Source organism: Myotis yumanensis, unplaced genomic scaffold, assembly GCF_028538775.1.
Source record: "Myotis yumanensis isolate MYYU_CA2020_CCGP unplaced genomic scaffold, mMyoYum1.0.hap1 SCAF_2, whole genome shotgun sequence".
Classification (NCBI taxonomy): domain Eukaryota; kingdom Metazoa; phylum Chordata; class Mammalia; order Chiroptera; family Vespertilionidae; genus Myotis; species Myotis yumanensis.
Genome location: NW_027223753.1, coordinates 137,934,613 through 137,953,591, shown reverse-complemented (window position 1 = coordinate 137,953,591; position 18,979 = coordinate 137,934,613). Strand labels below are relative to the sequence as shown.

The following is an 18,979-nucleotide window of genomic DNA, read 5'->3' as shown; positions in this document are numbered from 1 at the left end:
ACCCAACTGGAACATTCAAGGAAGCAAGTCAGAAAGACACAGGTGGAAGAGTCAGAGCTTGATTTCACTACCAGAAGTTCAAGGTTGGGCCAGGGAGGGGTGCTCTGGGGTTATACATAGGCTTAGAGCTCTGGAGGTCCATAACTGAGCTCCAAGCTTTGAGCCCAGGCCATCTAATGTCCCTCTGAGGATGGGACAGGTTTTAATTTGGTCACCACGCATGTTTCTCTGCAGCATCACCACCCTGAAGTCCAGTCTGACACCCTGTCTTCTGAATATCTCTAGATGTTTTGCTGCTAGAACCCAAGTTTTCTTCAGTCTGGTTAGTGCTAAGCATTTTGACATTCGTTCTCACTCTGCCTGTGCAAATATATGGCTTTTCTTTATGTAACTTATACATCTCTTGGATGCTGGAAAACTATCTGTTTCTGGAAATGTTATAGCCCAGAACAGTTCTTGGGGGAAGCGCCTACTTGAAGATAATCAGATATCATTACTATCATTTGGCAGAGATTTTACTTTCTTTGGGGCATTGGGACTAAAGGATCAGTCTTTGGGAAATTGGAAGTCAGTTTGTCTTTTAAAAGAGGGGTCTTAAAATCACTTATTTTCACCTGAAAAGGAGGCTTTTGATCAGACCTCTTGGAAAACTTTGCTTTTATTCCCAATGATAATCATACTGTGGATTGGGTAACAATACCTGGAATATAGAAATGGATGCTGCCCTGACTGGTTTGGCTCAGTGGATAGAGCGTTGGCCTGTGAAATGAAGGGTCCCAGGTTCGATTCTGGTCAAGGGCATGTACCTTGGTTGCAGGCACATCCCCAGTGGGGGGTTTGCAGGAGGCAGCTGATCCATGTTTCTTTCTCATCGATGTTTCTAACTCTCTATTCCTCTCCCTTCCTCTCTGTAAAAAAATCAATAAAATATATTTTTTAAAAAAGAAATGGATGCTGGTCAGTATTCTCATAGTCACCAGGGTGTTCCCCATGGCAGATTCACTTGCAGTATTTAATAGTAATAATAATAATAATAAACAGCAAGACTAGATGGTAGATGGAGTTAAGATTACACTTTAATTTCCTTCAAATTAGCATTGATTGGAGGAGGTTCTATTCCTTTCTGGTGTTTTCCAATAAAAAAGAGAGAGAGAGGGAAACAGACAGACAGACAGACACCTGAGAGACCAGGAAAGCTTGGGTGAGAGCTTTCTGCCTCTATCTGACGAGCTCAGGACTGCCTTCTGTACTCCCCACATATCAGGGCCCATCAGCCTACCAGGGAGATGCAATCAAGACAAAGATGATGGTTTCTGGAGAGAAACACACAGATCACTTGATATTATCTAATTGTCTTGTTAACTGTGATAGGTGTTGCTGTTTTTGCCTTTCGTGTTATTTAAAGTTATTTATGCTTTATGATGGTGATGAGTGAGAGAGGGTGGGGTGAGTGGATGCACCCTGATAAATGGTCACATTCTGATTGGTTCTCTAATGGGAGTTGATTTTTTCTGCAAGAAGAGAATCAGCTTGACTATGTGAAACTGGAAGGGGCCCAGCCTTTCACTTGGTCTCAGTTTCAGTCTCATTTCCATTTCCCCACTTTTGTCTCTGTTCTTTCCTTTCATTCCACTTCCCCCCCAAGCCCAGGATTGCCCTTCTGTCAGCTACTTTCTCTAGGACCTCATCTACACAGAAAGTGCACAGGCTTCAGAAGAGGCTATGATGCGCTATCCCCCGCCCCCCTCTTTTCTGTGGGTCTCATTTTTGGGTTGGAAGTAGAATTTATGTACTACTCTAGTGATCTTTCTCCCATTGAAAAATTAACCCAGTTTTTGTAAGTTCTGAAAAAGTTAGGAATGGAAAGAGTCAATGGAGGGGATGTTTTGATTTTGAGGTATCCTTACACTGGCATGAAATTAGTTCTTGTGAAAACAAAAGGTTGGGGCTATCACTGAAAAAGTACCACTCCTACCCTCAGACATACGCCCCTACATTTTATGGAAGGCAGCATTACTCTCACAGTGAGCTCAGTTTAAGCCTCTGAATTTTCCTTTTAGTGCATTATCAATCACAGGAGGTGCTGAATCATCAGGCATATTGTTAAATTTGGGGATAGAATATTATTAATTGGGAACTTGGCAAGGCCTGGAAAGTAAATTCTCAGAAAAGTTTCAGGCTCGAAGTGTACCATTGCCCCCTCCTTGTTTGGCATATCATTACTTTACTTCTCCATGTTTTAGTTATGCTAAAAGGTAAGCGGAGGCATATTGCCCTGGCCAGTGTGGCTCAGTTGGAGTGTCCCCATACGCCAAAAGGTGGCGGGTTTGGTTCCAGGTACGTGACTGGGCTGTGTGTTCGATTCTGTCGGGGCCCGTACAGGAGGCAGTGATCCATGTTTCTCTCTCACATTGATGTTTTCTCTCAATCTCTCTCTCTCATTCTCACTTACACGCTCTCTAAAAAAAAAAAAAAAGCATATTCTCAGGTGAGGGGGGAAAAAGATAAACTGAGGCATATTAAAATTTTGAACAGTTTGAGCAAATTTTTATTCAAATTGAGTGGCATCCAATCTAGCAGATAGAAAAGAGTTGTGAGGAGCTTTACAAAATGAAATACTTTTATAGGCAGAAGAGAATGAGAAAAGGGAGTTATTATACTAGACAAGAATATGGTTGGTTATTATAAAATACTTTTCTTTATGGGATGGAAGGGGTCTTATTATAAAATTCTTTTCTTTATGGGATGGAAGGGGTCTATCAGGCTGATGACCTAACTAGTGCTGATCAGGCAATTCCTGATTAACTGGTTTAAGATTCTGTTTCCGGAAGAGACAAAACTGTAATTAAGTCTCGGTTTGGTGACATGGGGCTTAGTGTGAGCAAGTCCATTTTGGAACTGTTGCCTTGTTTTTTAAATAGTTAACAAATGATATATAGAAATATCTTCTCCTCCACTATCCCCAAACCAAAGTTCATCTGTTTGCTTTTTCCTCTGGGTATAATTTGAGAAACAATTAACTTGAGTCCACATTGAATAAAAAAAGCAATAAAAGTGAACAAGTAATTTTTCTGTGGTCTAAGTCCAGTTGGAGAAATGATGAGCAAGTTAGCGTACGTTAGCTGAGCATTTTATTCTTATGGAAAGTGCTATCATACTAGTAATTGGAGAAAGCAGTTGTTTACGTGGCGCCCTTTGAGGGAAGATTCTGTGGTTTAAATGAGCTTCTCTATTGGTCATCATTAACCTACATTTCTAAAATTAATTTGTTAGAGGAACCGTCTGGTTCATAGGATAAGTGGATTTTGATGGGAGGTAGTGGTGGGTGGAAAGGGTAGAGACTACTGGTTATTCCACTAAGACCCTGAACAGCACAAAGGGGAAAGGCCAATTAAGAATAGAAAGGGACACCCTAGCTGGGTAGCTCTGTTGGTTGGAGCGTTGTCCCAATATGCCAAGGTTGCGGGTTCAAAAAAGGGCACAAAAAAGAAGCAACCAATGAATGGGTAAATAAGTGGAACAACCAATCTCTCTCTCTCTCTCTCTCTCTCTCTCTCTCTCTCTCTCAAATCAATCAATAAAAAACAAAAGAGAAGAGGAAGAAGAAAGGGGAGGGGAAGAAGTGACTGAGCCAATCTTCTCAACACATTTTGTTGGAAGCCTGCTTGAAGACTGATTTACTCCCCTTAGCCATAGAGTTGAGTCTTACATTTTTTGTAACTAGTTCTTAAATAATCCATCCATTACTAAGTTGATGACCAAAGAAGTCTCTTCCAACTTGATAGGGTAGAGAAATCTCTTCTCTAACCAAAATTATAGAACAATTTCTGCCACCAAGCACTCAGATTTTAAAAGAAAATATTTTTATTGATTTCAGAGAGGAAGGGAGAGAGAGAGAGAAACATCAATGATGAGAGCAAATCATTGATCAGCTGCCTCTTGCACACCCCCAACTGGGGATCAAGCCTGCAACCTGGGTATGTGCCCTTGACTGGAATCGAACTTGGGACCCTTCAGGACGCAGGCCGATGCTTTATCTACTGAGCTAAACCAGCTAAGGCAGCACTCATATTTCTTACTGGATCTACCCCTGCAAGATTTATCTTTCTTGATTAATTCAGTTGGTTAGGCTAATTTTTGCCCAATCTTAAATACTAGTAAATACATAAATACATACATACATACATACACACATACTAATACATACATACTAATTACAGGGGCAGAAAGCTTTTGAGTCTCCTGGGGGAACAGGAATGTTCATGGAAGTTCAGTTCAGGATTATATCAGATGAGAGAAATTACTCTTCTCCCCAAGTGATACCTGCATGGAGTGACCCTTCATAGAGTCACAGCTTTTCAGGGCATGCTACCCAGGATGAATGAGAGAGCATGTCATTTCACATAGTTCCCCTCCAGGTGTCTGTCAACTACGCAGGGGACACATTCCCTATCTGCAGGGCCAGGCTCGTGGGTCTGCAACCTGTACAGTTGCCAGAGCCCAGTTCTGAAAGGGCCCATGCTTGGTTTAATGCTCTGATGTTTGAAATTCTCAACAATTTATAAACTAGGTGCCCCACGTTTTAATTTTGCTCTGGGCTCTACAAATCATGTGGCTGGTTCTGCCTCCACTCTTTTGGGATCCCTCAAGTGGAACAAGAATGAGAAAATAAAATTTAGGGTCTGTTTCACCACCTTCCTCCACATTTATGTATCCAGGTGAGCACCTAATGAAACTGCTGCCCATGTTCTTGTCTTAATTGATTTAATGTTTAAGCATTTTTAATAAGAGGCTTTCAGAGGCCTCTTTCCCCTCCTAGCACAATTTCCTATAATTAAAAGGGAATTGGGGTCTTGTCAACATGTGGTACTTCTGTCCTTTTGGGGAAGCATTTGCTAAATCTCCTTGGTTTGCTTTGTTTTCTGGCACCCAGATAGCACAACCTCTCATTCCAGAGGTGCACACCATACACACTCCAGTAGGTCTTATTTTTTAAAGCAAGAACTAACCAATATTCTTATTAGCTGATGAGTCCAAATGCCGAAACCAGCAGTATTGATGGAGAATATTTATCCCTGAGTTTTCTTAGTCTTATAGGTGCAGCTCAAGTGAGGGGTGCAGACTGGAGCATTTACCTATTCTCCTAGGGTGGGAGTGGGTGGGATCTGGTTGACTTGGTAGGTTGGCCCAGGCAAGAGAAGAAAAGTAATTGGTGGGCCCATTCCCTGTGGGAACCTCCTAATTTTACTGCTCTTGCACACGGGGCACCTCAGTTGGTTGGTGGAACAATTTTTAGAAATTACTAATCAGGAGGTAGACTTGGTGAGAGGGGGAATAAAGGAGTGTGAGTACTTTGTAGGTGTTAGAAAAACACTTGTGGACAGGGACTCAGTAGTCCCTCCCTGATTGCAAAGGACGGTGTCTTCTGTCTGGTAAGCATCCCAAGTGTGACAATCAGATTTACATGTCTCATGACATTAATTGCAGGGTTGTTGTGGGCCAGGTTTCTGTAAGTTGGGTGGAGGTGGAGGCCATTGGCAGGAAGAAACATGTGAGTGGGAGGAAGAAAAGAGATTTCTCTGGGGCTGTTGCAGGCCGATGCTGGTGCAATATGCTTGTGTTTCTTGAGCATTAAGCAGCATCTGCCAAGATTGTCAGCCACCAAGCAGCACGTCTTTGGGACTCGTGACCCATGATAGGTTTCTGTGAAGGCAAAAGTGTGGTGAGTTTTAATATTGTTTTTACGTATTGGCTGCTTTTGGTGTGCATATGGGTGTGTGTATATAGTAAAACTGACTGAAAGGTGTCGGCTTTCAGCCTTTTGATTTTTTTATTCTGTTGGATAATTTTCAGCTTAACTGAAAAACAAAGGCTCAGTTTTAGTTTCCTTTTTTTTCTTATCCCTTCTGCCCCAATTCTAGGTTCTTGATCTGCTGAAACCAAGACTGAAGAATGACTAGGAAGGGAGTCCAAGGTTAGTTCATCATTTCTAGAGTAACCTTTAGTGTGGAAAGAGCAAGAATTGTTTTATTCATACAGACCTATTTTGAATTCTGGCTCCACTGTGTATTTGTGATTGTGCAAATAACGCAATCTCTCTGAATTTCAGTGTTTTAATTTGTGAAATAGTGGTAACAAGGATTTAATGAGATAGTGTTAGCAAAGAGCATAGTTCAGTGTCTATCAGATGACAAAACTCAATGACAGTTGGCTACCTTTAGTTTGTCAACTCTTCCTCTAGTCCAGTGGTTCTCAACCTTCTGGCCCTTTAAATACAGTTCCTCATGTTGTGATCCAACCATACAATTATTTTCATTGCTAATTCATAACTGTAATGTTGCTACTGTTATGACTCATCATGTAAATATCTGATATGCAGGATGGTCTTAGGCGACCCCTGTGAAAGGGTCGTTCGACCACCAAAGGGGTCTCGACCCACAGGTTGAGAACCGCTGCTCTAGTCCCTTTCCCTACCATTGGAGTCATGGCCTGCCATTCTCGACTCCTATAATCATGAGTGTCCCCAGCCTGCTTATTTGATTGAGGCACAGCTAAGACTAGCCTAATTCTAATGATTCTGTGGACATTTCATTTTATATTAGGATCTAGCATTGCAGTTAAATAGGCAGAGTAGATGTGGGAAGTTATGTGTCTTTAATGCTGAATTCTACTTCACTTGATTTGTGACCTTTTCCTCCTCTGGGACCTTTAGGAATCTGGCAGTTGAAGCATAAGTTTTGCCATTCATTCTTTCCCTCCCTCCCTCCCTCTCTCCTTCCCTCCCTCCCTCTCTCCTTCCCTCCCTCCCTCTCTCCTTCCTTCCCTCCCTCCCTCCCTCCCTCCCTCCAGCACTTAGGTACTGAACCATTTACTATATGCCAGGCAGTTTTAAAAGCCAGAGATTAAGCAGTAAAGAAAAATAGAAAAAAACAAAAAAACCCTGCACTCATAGAACTTTCATTCTAATGGGGGGGGGGGGGCGATACAATGAACAAAATAAGTCAGTAAATTATATAGTGTATTAGAAAGGGATGTATTGTGGGGAAAATAAAGCAGAAAAGGGGGGTGGGGTGTTGAGGCAGTTTGCAGTTTAAATAGGGTGATCAGAAAAGGCCTCATTGAGAAAATATTTGAGCAAGGGCTTGCAGCGGTTCTCAACTTGTGGGTCGCAGCCATCGGAAAACACATATAGCATATCAGATATTTACGTTACGATTCATAACAGTAGCAAAATTACAGTTATGAAATAGCAACGAAAATAATTTTATGGTTGGGGGTCACCACAACATGAAGAACTGTATTAAAGGGTCGCGGCATTAGGAAGGTTGAGAACCACCGGTAGAGGATGTAAGGGGGAAGTGAATTTCAACGGAGTACAAAGGCCCAAAGGTGGAAGGGAACCTGGTATGTTCAAGAAAAAGCAGGGAGGGCAAGGTGGCTGGTAGGGAGTGTTGAGAGGAGAGGATGAGGAAGAAACGCTGGGCACATGCCAGGGGCTGCATCATGTAGGGCCATGTAGGCCCTGCTGAGAACTTTGTTCTGACAGATTTCAACAGGTTCATACTAGCTCCTGTATTGAGAATCGTCTGAAAGGGGCAAAGGCAGAAACAGGGAGTCTAGTTAGGAGACCATTGTAATAACGCAGGCTTGTACCAAAGTGGTGGTGGGTGTGGGGTAGAGGTTGGTGAGAAGGGATCAGACCCTGGGCGTGTTTCAGAGGTAGAGCCAGTAAGATTTCTGATGGATTGGATGTGGGAAGTGAGCGAAAGAGAGGAGTCAGGACAACTCTAAAATTTTTAATGTGAATAACAGGGAGGATGTTGTCATTAAATGGGGAAAACTGTGGGTAGAGCATATCTAGTCTAGGATGTCAGGAGTTTTGGACAGTTTTGAATTTGAGATGTTAGATATCTGAGTGGAGATGCTAAGCGGGCAGTTGGATATAGGAGTCTAGAGTGTAGGGGAGAAGTTTGGGCTAACGGTGAAATTTTGGGAGTAGTGAGCATGTGGCATAGTATTTAACACCATGAAACAAAATGAGATCTCCCAGTGGGGAGGGTAGATAGAAAACGGTTCTAAAAACTGAACTCTAGGACATTCCAATTTTAAGAAACTGAGAGATTAGAAGTCATCAGAGAAAGAAGGAAGAGCCAGTGAAGAGGAAAAACAAGGTGTGTGTATGTGTGTGTGTGTGTGTGGGGGGGGGGGCGGGTGCATATTTTCCGTATTTTCCAGGGAGGAGACAGTGCTCGGTTCTGTGAAATGGCGCTAGTGGTTTCGGTAAGATTAGGAACAGATTGGCCATCAAATTCAGCAATGTGGGGATCTTTGGTTTCTTTAATAAGAGAGCTGGAATCACAGAGAACCAGTAAAGGAGGGAAAGAACGTGGGGGAAGGATGAAGTTAGAGATCGTTAAATTGTTGTCCATCTTTCCCCACTCCCAACTCAGAAGATCCTAGCTCCTCAACTTTCCATTGTTCTCATTCCTCTTTATTTTATGTTGTCAACTCTGTTAATGTGTGTAGGCAACTTTAAAATATGTTGGAATGGGATGACATGCAAACAAGATGGGATGGTCCCCCAGATAGGTTTGTCTCCAGCCTCTGTTGGGGTACAGAGCCCGTTATAACTTCCCTCTCCATCTGGTGGTGAAAATGTGACCACATGCCTGGCCCTGAGGGTGTGAGCTCCCAGGCACAGGTGTGTTCATTGCCTCGGCTTGGGAGACCGGCCCTTCCAGGGGGATGTTCTTTGGGGGAAAAATGAAGCTTCTTTTTGTCTCCTGTAGGCAAGGCCCCAAGAATAACTGTGTCTTAGAACATGTCTTATTACAGAGGAGGGCAAATAAAACTCTGGAAATTGGGATATACTGGAGAGATTTCAGAGGAGAGCAACAGAGTGAACAACATGATGGTGCAACAAGAAACAAATCAGGGCATCTGAGGAAGCCTCTACAGTCCTGCACAGGGTGACCTACATCTCACAAGTGACTGGAATTTGGCAGGTATTTCAGGGAGGCTCTTTGCTGGGCTGGAGCCAGAGCATGGCTCAGCTGGTTTGGACATAGTTGGCTTCCATTAAGGTATAAAGAGAGCTCCCCTGCAGTGAACTGAACACAATTTCCAGACAGTGCCACTTGTTATTACCGAGAAGTGCCTGCTGCCTCCTCACCTCCCTCTTGTTGATTCACTGGGGCCTCACTACTTTTGGCTCATGAAAGCAAGACTTGTTTGGGAGCACAGAATATGACTTTTGGGTTTTCCGTTAGGGCCATGTTAAAATGTTTGTTGATGGTTTCCTTGGCTTTTTAGTTTGATGTTGTCCCCTTGTTTATTTCTGATTTTGTTGCTTATGCTTTTGGTGTCAAATTTAAAAAAATCATTGCCAAGGTGTCAAGGAGCTTGCTACTGATTTTTTCTTTTAGGAGTTCTATGGTTTCAGGTTTTATGGTCACATCTTTAATCCATTCGGAGTTGATTTTTTTGCGTGTATGGTGTAAAATACTAGTTCAGTTTCATTCTTTTGCAGGTATCTGTCTAATTTTCCCAATACCATTTCTTGAATAGACTGTCTTTACCCCACTCATTGTATGTTTTTGTTTGATTTGTCATATATTAATTGACCATATAGGAGTGGGTTTATTTCTGGGCTCTCTATTTTGTTTCATTGACCTATATGTCTATTTTTATGCCAATACCATACTCTTTTAATTACTATAGCTTTGTAAAATAGTTTGAAATTAGTGAGTATGATGCGTATAGCTTTGTTTTTTTTTTCTCAAGTCTGCTTTGGTTATTCATGGTCTTTTGTGATTCCATATGAATTTTAGGATTATTTGTTCTATTTCTGTGAAAAATGCCATTGGAAGTTCAACAGGGAGAGCATTGAATCTGTAGATTGCTTTGGATAGTACAAAAATATTAACAACATTAATTCTTTCAGTCCATAAGCATGAAGTATCTTTCCATGTATTTGTGACTTCAATTTCTTTCTTTTTTCTTATTGTTGAGTTTTAAGAGTTCTTTGTATATTTTGGATAACAGTCCTTTATCAGACATATCTTTTGCAAATATTTTCTCCATTGTCTTCTATTTCTTTTGACAGGGTCTTTTATAGAGCAAAAGTTTTTAGTTGTAATAAATCCAAGTTATCAATTATTTCTCTCATAAATTATGCCTTTGCTGTTGTATCTATAAAGTCACCTAGATTGTTTTCTAGTTTCGCATTGCACATTTAGGTCTATGATACATGTTTAGTTAACTTTTGTGAAGGATATAAAGTTTGTGTTTAGATTAATTATTTTTTTTTGCAGTGGATGTCTAGTTGTTCCCAAACCATTTGTTGAAAAGACTATCTTTTCTTCATTGTATTGCCATTGCTCCTTTGTCAAAGATGAGTTGATTATATTTATAGGGGTGTATTTCTGGACCCTCTATTCTGTTCCACTGTTCTATGTTTATGTATCACACTGTCTTAATTACTGTAGCTTTATAGTAAATCTTGAAGTTGGGTAGTGCCAGTCCTCTGATTTTTTTCTTTCAATATTGCCTTGGCTATTCTGGGTCTTTTCCCTTCCATATATACTTTAGAATTAATTTGTTGATATCTACAAAAATATCTTGCTGGGATTTTGATTGGGATTGCATTGAATCTATAGATCAAGTTGGGAAGAAAAGATATTTTGACAATATTGAGTCTTTCTATCCATGAACTTGTATATCTCTCCATTTATTTAGTTCTTTGATTTCTTTCATCAGTGTTTTGTAGTTTTCCCATAGATTTTGGAATATTTTATTAGATTTTTTATCTAAGTACTTCATTATTTTTTGGTGCTTATGTAAATGCTATTGTGTTTTAAATTTCAAATTGTACTTGTTCATTGCTGGTATATAAGAAAATGCTGGGCTTTTTCACACTATCTATGTATAATGAAATCTTGCTATAATCACTTAATAGTTCCAGAAGTGTTTTTGTTGATTTTTTTTACACAGATGATTATATCATCTATGAATAAAGATAGTTTTATTTATTTCTTACCAAATATTTACCTCCCCCCCCCTTCCTTGTCTTATTATATTAGTTAAGACTTCAAGTCCAATGTTGAAAAAGAGTGGTGAGAGGGAATATCTTTGCCTTTGTCTGACCTTAGCAGGAAAGCTTCTAATTTCTCACTATCAAGTATGATGTTGCCCTGTTTCCTTTATTATTCCTTTAATGTTCACGGGATCTTTATCAAATTTGTGGGTGCAGTGTTTCCTTTATTAACCATATTGTCCAGTGGTTAGAGCATTGGCCTGTGCACTGAAGGGCTGGGGGTTCAAGTCCCAATCAAGGATATGTACCTGAGTTGCAGGTTTGATACCCAGCCCTGGTTGGGGCATGTGCAGGAGGCATCCAATTGATGTGTGTGTGTCTCTCCCCCTTCCTCCCTACGCTCTCTAAAAATATCAATGTAAAAAAATACCCTCGGGTGAGGATTAACAACAACAACAACAACAACAACAAAAGTATGATGTTAACTTTAGAGTTTTGTAGATATTCTTTATAAAGTTGAGTAAGTTCTCTTATATTCTTAGTTTGCTGAGAGATTTTTTTATCATTTAAAATTTTAATTACAGTTGACATACATTATTATTCTAGTTTCAGGTGTACACCCCAGTTATTAGACATTACATAACTTAAGTGATCATCCCAATAAATCTCACACCCACCTGACACCATACATAGTTTCTATATTATTATTATCATTTAAAAAATTTTTTTATTTTATTATTGACAGTATTATAGATGCTGTAGAATATTAGTGAATATATTCCCTATGCTGTATTCCCCATGACTATTCTGGAACAACAAATTTGTACTACTTAATCCCTTCACCTTTTTCACTCATCCCCCCAACCTCTTTCCCATTTGGCAACCAACATAACATGCTCTGTATCTCTGAGTCTGTTTCTGCTCTGCTTGTTTGTTTATTTTATTTTTAGATTTAACTGTTGATAGATATATATTACTGCCATTTTATTGTTCATATTTTTGATCTTCTTCTTAAAGAAGACCCTTTAACATTTCATGTAATACTGATTTGGTGATGATGAACTCCTTTAATTTTTTCTTGTCTGGGAAGCTCTTTATCTATCCTTCAATTCTTTAAATGATAGCTTTGCAGGGTAGAGTAATCTTGATTGTAGGTGAATTGTTTTTTTAATCATGAATGGGTGTTGGATTTCATCAAATGCTTTTTCTATATCTATTGACATGATTTGGTGATTTTTCTCTTTTAGTCTGTTGTGATGGATTACACTAATTGGTTTTCAAATATTGGATCAGCTTTGCACACTTGTGATAAATCCCACTTTGTTGTGGTATATAATTATTTTTATACTTCGTTGTATTTTATTTGCTAATAATTTGCTGAGAAATTGTGTATCTGTGTTCATAAGATGTATTGGTCTGTAGTTTTATTTTTCAGAAATATCTGATATTGATTTGGGGGTAATGCTAGCTTCATAGAATAAATTAGGAAGTAGTCCCTTTGCTTCTATCTTCTGAAAGAGATTGCAGAGAATTGGTATAATTTCTTTATTAATTGTTTGGTAGAATTCACCAGTGAACCCACCTGAGCCTGGTGCTTTCTGTTTTGGAAGATTATTCATTACTTATTTAATTTATTTAATAGATATAGTCCTATTCAAATTGTTGTGTGTGAGTTTGGTAGATTGTGTCTTTTAAGAAATCAGTCCATCTTATCTAGGTTATCAAATTTGTGGGTACAGAGTTTCCTTTATTATTCCTTTAATATTCACAGGATCTTTAATAATATCCCCTCTTTCACTTCATCTAGTAATTTGTGTCTTCTTTCTTTTTTCCTTAGTGAGCCTGGCTAGTGGTTTATCAATTTTATTGATTTTTTTCAAAGAACCAGCTTTTGTTTTGTTTTTTGATTTTCTATATTGATTTCCTGTTTTCAGCTTTACTAATTTCTGTCATGTCTTATTATTTATTTTTTCTGCTTACTTTGGATTTAATTTGCTCTCTTTTTTCTAGTTTCCTAGGGTGGAAGCATAGATTATTCATTTTAGAACTTTCTTCTTTTTTAATATATGCATTCAATGCCATATATTTTCTACTAAGCCCTGTTTTTGCTGCAATCCACAAGTTTTGATAAGTTGTATTTTTATTTAACCAAAAATATTTCAGAATTTTAAGATTTTTTCTTTGTCCCATTTGTTATTTAGAATTATGCTGTTTAATCTCCATGTAATTTTGGGGTGTTCTAGCTATCTCTCTGTTATTGATTTCTAGTTTAATTCCATATATGGCCTGAGAGCATATATTGTAAAGTTCTATTCTTTTAAATGTGTTTAGGTGTGTTTAATGATCCCAAATGCGGTCTATCTTGATGAATGTTTCATGTGAGCTTGAGTAGAATGTGTATTCCGCAGTTGTTACATGAGTTAATCTATTGATGTCAATTTCATCTAGTTGATGGATGGTGCTATTGAGTTCAACTATGACCTTATTGATATTCTGCCTGCTGGGTCTGTCCATTTCTGGTAGAGGGTGTTTAAGTCTCCAACTAGAATAATGGATTCATCTGTTTCTCCTTGCATTTGTATCAGTTTTTGCCTCATGTATTCTGATGCTCTGTTATTGGGAGTATACATATTTAAGTTTTTTTTACATCTTCTTGGAGAATTGACCCCTTTATTATTATGCAGTGTCCTTCTTTATTCCCAATAATGTTCCTTGCTCTAAGGTCTGCTCTCTCTGAAATTAACATAGCTACTGCTACTTTTTAAATTAGGGTTAGCATAATATATCTTTCTTCATCCCTTAATCTATATGTATCTTTATATTTAAAGTGAGTTTCTTGTAGACAATATATAGTTGGATCTTTTTTAAAAATCCACTCTGACAAACTTGTATTTTAATTGATGCATGTAGGCCATTGACATCGAAAGTGATTATTGACAGTATTTTAAAAATCTGTGTTTATTACTGTTTTCTATTCATTGCCCTTGTTTTTGGTTCCTATTTTTGTCTTCTGCTCTTTTTCTGCCTTTTGTGGTTTTACTTGCAAAGCATTTTTTATAACCACCTGCCCCAAGACATACACACTCCATAGGGTCCTTCAAATCTGTGCAGCTTGATATGAGCCATTGTGGGGCTGGCCCTCTGGTGCTAGTCTTTTCTCTGCATTACACGGAGAAGCAAGCACACGGCGGTTGTCAACTGAATTTCATACCTTTGGACAATAGCAGCCTCTGCTTTCACCATTTCCTGTCCCTAAGACAATGGGACCAGAGTATTTCATCACCAAGAAATGCTTCTCACTTTTCCTGACTTGGTCTCGGAAGCAGAAGAATAATGGGAGGCAAAAATGTCGAGGTCATCATGGTGTCACTGCCAGCGTGGGACCTGGATGCAAACTTGGCAGTATCAGGGTGGGGTTCACATCAAAGAGACTCCCTAATTCTTCCTTGGCCCATGGCGGATGAGTGGTGAACATTTTGTTAGCTTTAGGAAAGGAAGATATTTATTTTCCAATCATCTCCAAATGATTGGAAGCTGAGAGCAAAGTTTAGAGAGTGTATCTCTGTGAAGGCCTTGGGTGACTTTTAATTTGGGATTTAGTAGAGCTTAAATTCCTCTGGCACCTGCTCAGCTACCCACTGGCAGTGTTGGACAGATGAAGTGCAGGTGACATCTGCATCTCTAGCTGAGGTTGTGTGTGGTGGGAATTAGCTTTAGTTTCCCCTTTTTGGTGTCTGCTGCACCCTGGCAGGGCTTATTTACATCTCAAATGTTAGCTTCTCCTTGGTAGCGCTCTTGTCGTGCAACGCTAACCTCAGCACATACACACACTCTTGTGCCAAATGGATCTGGTCGTCTGCCTACTCAGATCACATGAGAGTGACGCCAGCCAGAGCCACTCTGACCGGTGGAACTAGTCTTGCACCTGTCTGGACGAGAGCATCCTTGCCACATTAGCTCCTGCCTTCTTTCTGCACCCTGGCTCCAGTACAGCTCTGGGCCCCTTTGCTGTGACTGTGAAGTATATTTCTGAGCATCTTAGTAATGTCAGGAGAGGTGTTGGCTTTTGTTTATTGTTTCCAGATGAGTGGAAGTTTGATAGAAGCCATGACTTCCTAATTCTTGTAGATCTCTCTCAGGTAGCAACATGGTTCTCTGGTTATGTGCCTGCCCACCTCTGTCCAACCCTGAGTTCAGATCTCTGCTTAAAAAGCCAATGGAATTAGTGGCAAGAGAGTAAATGTTGGGCATGGTGGTAATGAGCCCAGCTTCACTGACAGTCACAGCCTCTTCCCTTTCACTTTCCACCTCGTCTATGAGGCTATAATGATGGAGAAATTCCATGAGAGTTTCTAATTTCTAGGGACTAATTCCTCCTTGGGCCAGACCCTGCCAGGAAGGGGCATAGGGAGGTGCCAGGCAGTGGCTGTAGGGCTGACTCTGGCCCCTGACCTGCCTCTCAGGATCAGGAAGTATGGGCTGTTTGGAGGATGAAGTATCACTTGCCTTGATTTTTTTTTTTCCAGGAGTGTGCCTTTGTTAAGGACATGGGCCTTACTCTTGTGGATTATTTTTACTTATTTTTAATGGTACAATATTAAAGTGCACTATCTTCTATCTGAATTTACAGAAACATATACAAATAGGCTGGCCTTGGTCTGTACTTGTGTTTCATTGTGTGTGTGTTTTTTAAAAATATTTTTATTGATTTCACAGAGGAAGGGAGAGGGAGAGAGACAGAAACATCAACGACGAGAGAGAATCATTGATCAGCTGTCTCCTGCATGCCCCTACTGGGGATCAAGCCCGCAACCTGGGCATGTTACCTTGACTGGAATCAAAGCCGGGAGCCTTCAGTACACAGGCTGACACTCTATCCACTGAGCCAAACCAGCTAGGGCTCATTGTGTGTTTCTTTTCTTTTTTTTTTTTTTCAAGATTTTAAAATTGATTTTTAGAGAGAGAGGTAGGGAAGCGGGGAGAGAGAAATATCAATGCGAGAATGAAACATTGATCAGCTGCCTCCTGCATGCCCCCTACCAGGGATTGAGCTCACAAACCAGGCATGTGCCCTGACTAAGAATCGAGCAACCTTTTTAGCATATGGGATGATGCCCAACCAACTGAGCCACACCAGCCAAGGGCAATACTTAATGTTTGAGAGCTCTCAGTCCCGAGAGGCTGTTGGGCCAGATCCTTGTTACTGTCATATCTATTACCCTCTACCCACTTGGCTCTATCAAGACAAAATCTTTTTGTTAAAAGGTGCTGCTCATTCATCTCATGTTGTAGCTTTCCAACATTTTTCATGTCATAGTATATATAGAACATGACACTCTGTAGATATATGAGGCAATAGGCCAGAGGTGTAGTATCAGCAGAGCATTCATTCCTAGGCATTAGGCCAGGGGTGTCTGTCTGTCTTCCGCAGGCCTTGGCCCCTCCACCCCCCCCTTCTACTCATCTGGCTGTTCTTTGGATGAGGGAATTTTTATTTTCTTCTGGCACACCTGTACCCTCCAGAAGTACTCCAGTGTGCTGCATCAGAGGTTAGAAGCTCTGGCCTAAGACCTAATACAGACCACAATTTCAGGGTGCAGCCAAGAGTCCCATCTATAAACATGTCTCAAGGTATCCCCATCGGGTGAACGTGCTTGCCCAGGGTGTTGTGAGTTAGGGAAACTAAGCTCCTGTGGTCCCTTCAGTGCTGTCACCACCATCTGCCATTCTTCCGGGGGTAAACGGATCCCAACACTGCATGTTCTCTGTCCCCTCCAGATCAGTGTGTCTGGGCTCCTTGGCTCTGTGGCCACATTCTGATGCTTAGCATGCTTCTTCCTACCCACCACATTCCTACTTATTTTACAACTAATGTGGTGGGAGCTAAAGTGAGGGCAAGTTCCAACTTCACTACCTTTTCTGCACAGGTTAGAACACTGCTTCTTAGGAAATGGTTGGAGGAACCACGGGGTACTCTGCTGATACTACCTGCTCATGTCATTGTAATCATAGCTTTGACAACTGAGTGGGGTGCAGATATTGCAAGAGTACTCTCGCTCTCTTTTAACTCTTGGGACTGTGCGGTACCAGGTATTGCTTCTTATGCTTAAACAGGGCTATGAGTATGCTCATCCATCCATCCATTCATTTATGTACTTATTTAACAACCCATTCAGTAAATTCTGGGCAGTGGGGATGTAACGATAAAAGACATAGCGCTTGCTTTCCAGAAGCTTACAAGCCAGTGAGGATGAGATGTGTTGTGATGGCATGCATGAAAAGTCCATGAGAAGCAGTGCCTTGGAAAACACAGAAAAGGGGACCCTCACGCTTGGACAGAGGGTCAGGGAGATTCCGTGGCTGAAATGAGATGACTGCTGGATTGAGTCTTTCCCCCCATCTCTTTCTTCCTTCCTTTTTTCTTGAACTGAGTCATGTGTGTTAATCAGTTGAGAGAGGGAAAGGTTCCAGACAGCAGGAAAACTATACAGAACTAAGAAAGCATAGCATATGCTTAGAGAGCTTAGCATATTTGGGGAACTTCAAATGTCACCATTGTGTATGTGTGCGCGCGCGTGTGTGAGAGCAGAGCCTTAATGGACAGCAGCAAATGAGATAATGATCCCTCTAAAATCATTATCTGGAGGAGGAAGTGGAGACTCCCGTGTTAGCCTGCAATGATCATACTTTTAAAATGGGTGTGTCTGTGAGATTCTTATAGGAGCCCTGGGATTTTTACTTTTTCATGAATCAAGTTTTTATTAAGGAAACAATACATGTGAAGCATCCTACAAAGATCTATAGTGTTCATTATGGTAGCCACTAACTACATGTGTCTATGGAATACTTGACATGTGGCTAGTCCCAATTGGGATATGCTAGAAATATAAAACACAGAAGTTTAAGACAGTACAAAGAAAAAGGAATGTAAACTATTTAATGAATAATTTTTTTCTATAGATCACATGTTTATTAGTAAATAACATTTTGGATGTATTTGATTAAATAAAATGTGGTATTAAAATTAATGTCACCTGTTTCTCCTTATTTTATTTATTTATTTATCCTCATCTGAGGATATCTTTCCATTGATTTTCAGAGAGAGCGTGGAAGGGATGGGGAGAGACAGAGAGAGAGAGAAACATCAATGTGAGAGAAACACATCCATTGGTTACCTCCTGCATGGGCCCAGGACCAGGGCCCAGGATCGAGCCTGCAACCGAGGCACACGCCTTTGACCGGAATTGAACCTGGGACCCTTCAGTCTGAGGTCTGATGTTCTTTCTATCCACTGAGCCGAACTGGCTAGGGCTCTCCTTATTTTTAAAGATGTGGCTACTGGAAATTTAAAATTACATATGTGGCTTATATTTTATTACTACGGGACATCCATGTGCTAGCTTTTGAGGACTCAGTGAAAAGAAAAACCAATGAGGGAAGACAGAAAACCACAACCAACAGTAAAAGGAAATAAGAAATAAATTAAAAAAGAAACAAATTTAAATAAACATTGTAATAAATACTGTGAAGAAATATTTCTATGGCGGAGAAAGCTAGGGGGCCTAATTTAGATTGACTGGTCACAGAGGCCTCTCATGTTATTGCTGGGACTGCAAGGAGGCCTTTCTAAATGGAGTTTCCAGGTGAAAGTGGGAATGGAGCATTCCAGGCCAAGGAAACAGACGGCCAGTCAATATTTACCGAGTCTACCAGACACCCTGGGAATGCAGAAAAGCTGTGGGGCTGCCAGACACCAGAAGGTTCTCAGACTCCTTGGAGCTTGTGGTCTGGTGAGGAGAGAGAAGAGGCAGGTCCCTGAGTGTGCAGGGTTGGGGCAAATACCGGCTCTGGGAGTGTCCTTCCTCCTCTTCTCTCCCCCTAAGACCATTATGGACCACAGTCTTGGCTATGCAGGTCCTCATGTTGTATCGCAAATCAGCGAGC

At 40.5% G+C, this 18,979-nt stretch overlaps 1 protein-coding gene across 2 annotated transcripts in view; it reads left to right on the top strand.

Moving 5' to 3' along the window:
- The window catches only part of TMEM45A (transmembrane protein 45A), a 101,251-nt gene that overhangs the window by 15,597 nt on the left and 66,675 nt on the right, over window positions 1-18,979 (top strand). The window contains exons 1-2 of one of the 2 annotated variants that reach the window (XM_070406078.1): window positions 5,645-5,722; window positions 5,922-5,974. The exons of the other annotated variant lie outside the window; for it this stretch is intronic. Of the exons in view, the coding sequence (XP_070262179.1) occupies window positions 5,953-5,974 (22 nt within the window). The 5' untranslated portion in view covers window positions 5,645-5,722; window positions 5,922-5,952. Of the gene's footprint in view, window positions 1-5,644; window positions 5,723-5,921; window positions 5,975-18,979 lie in introns of those variants that run through there. 2 annotated transcript variants of the gene reach the window in all.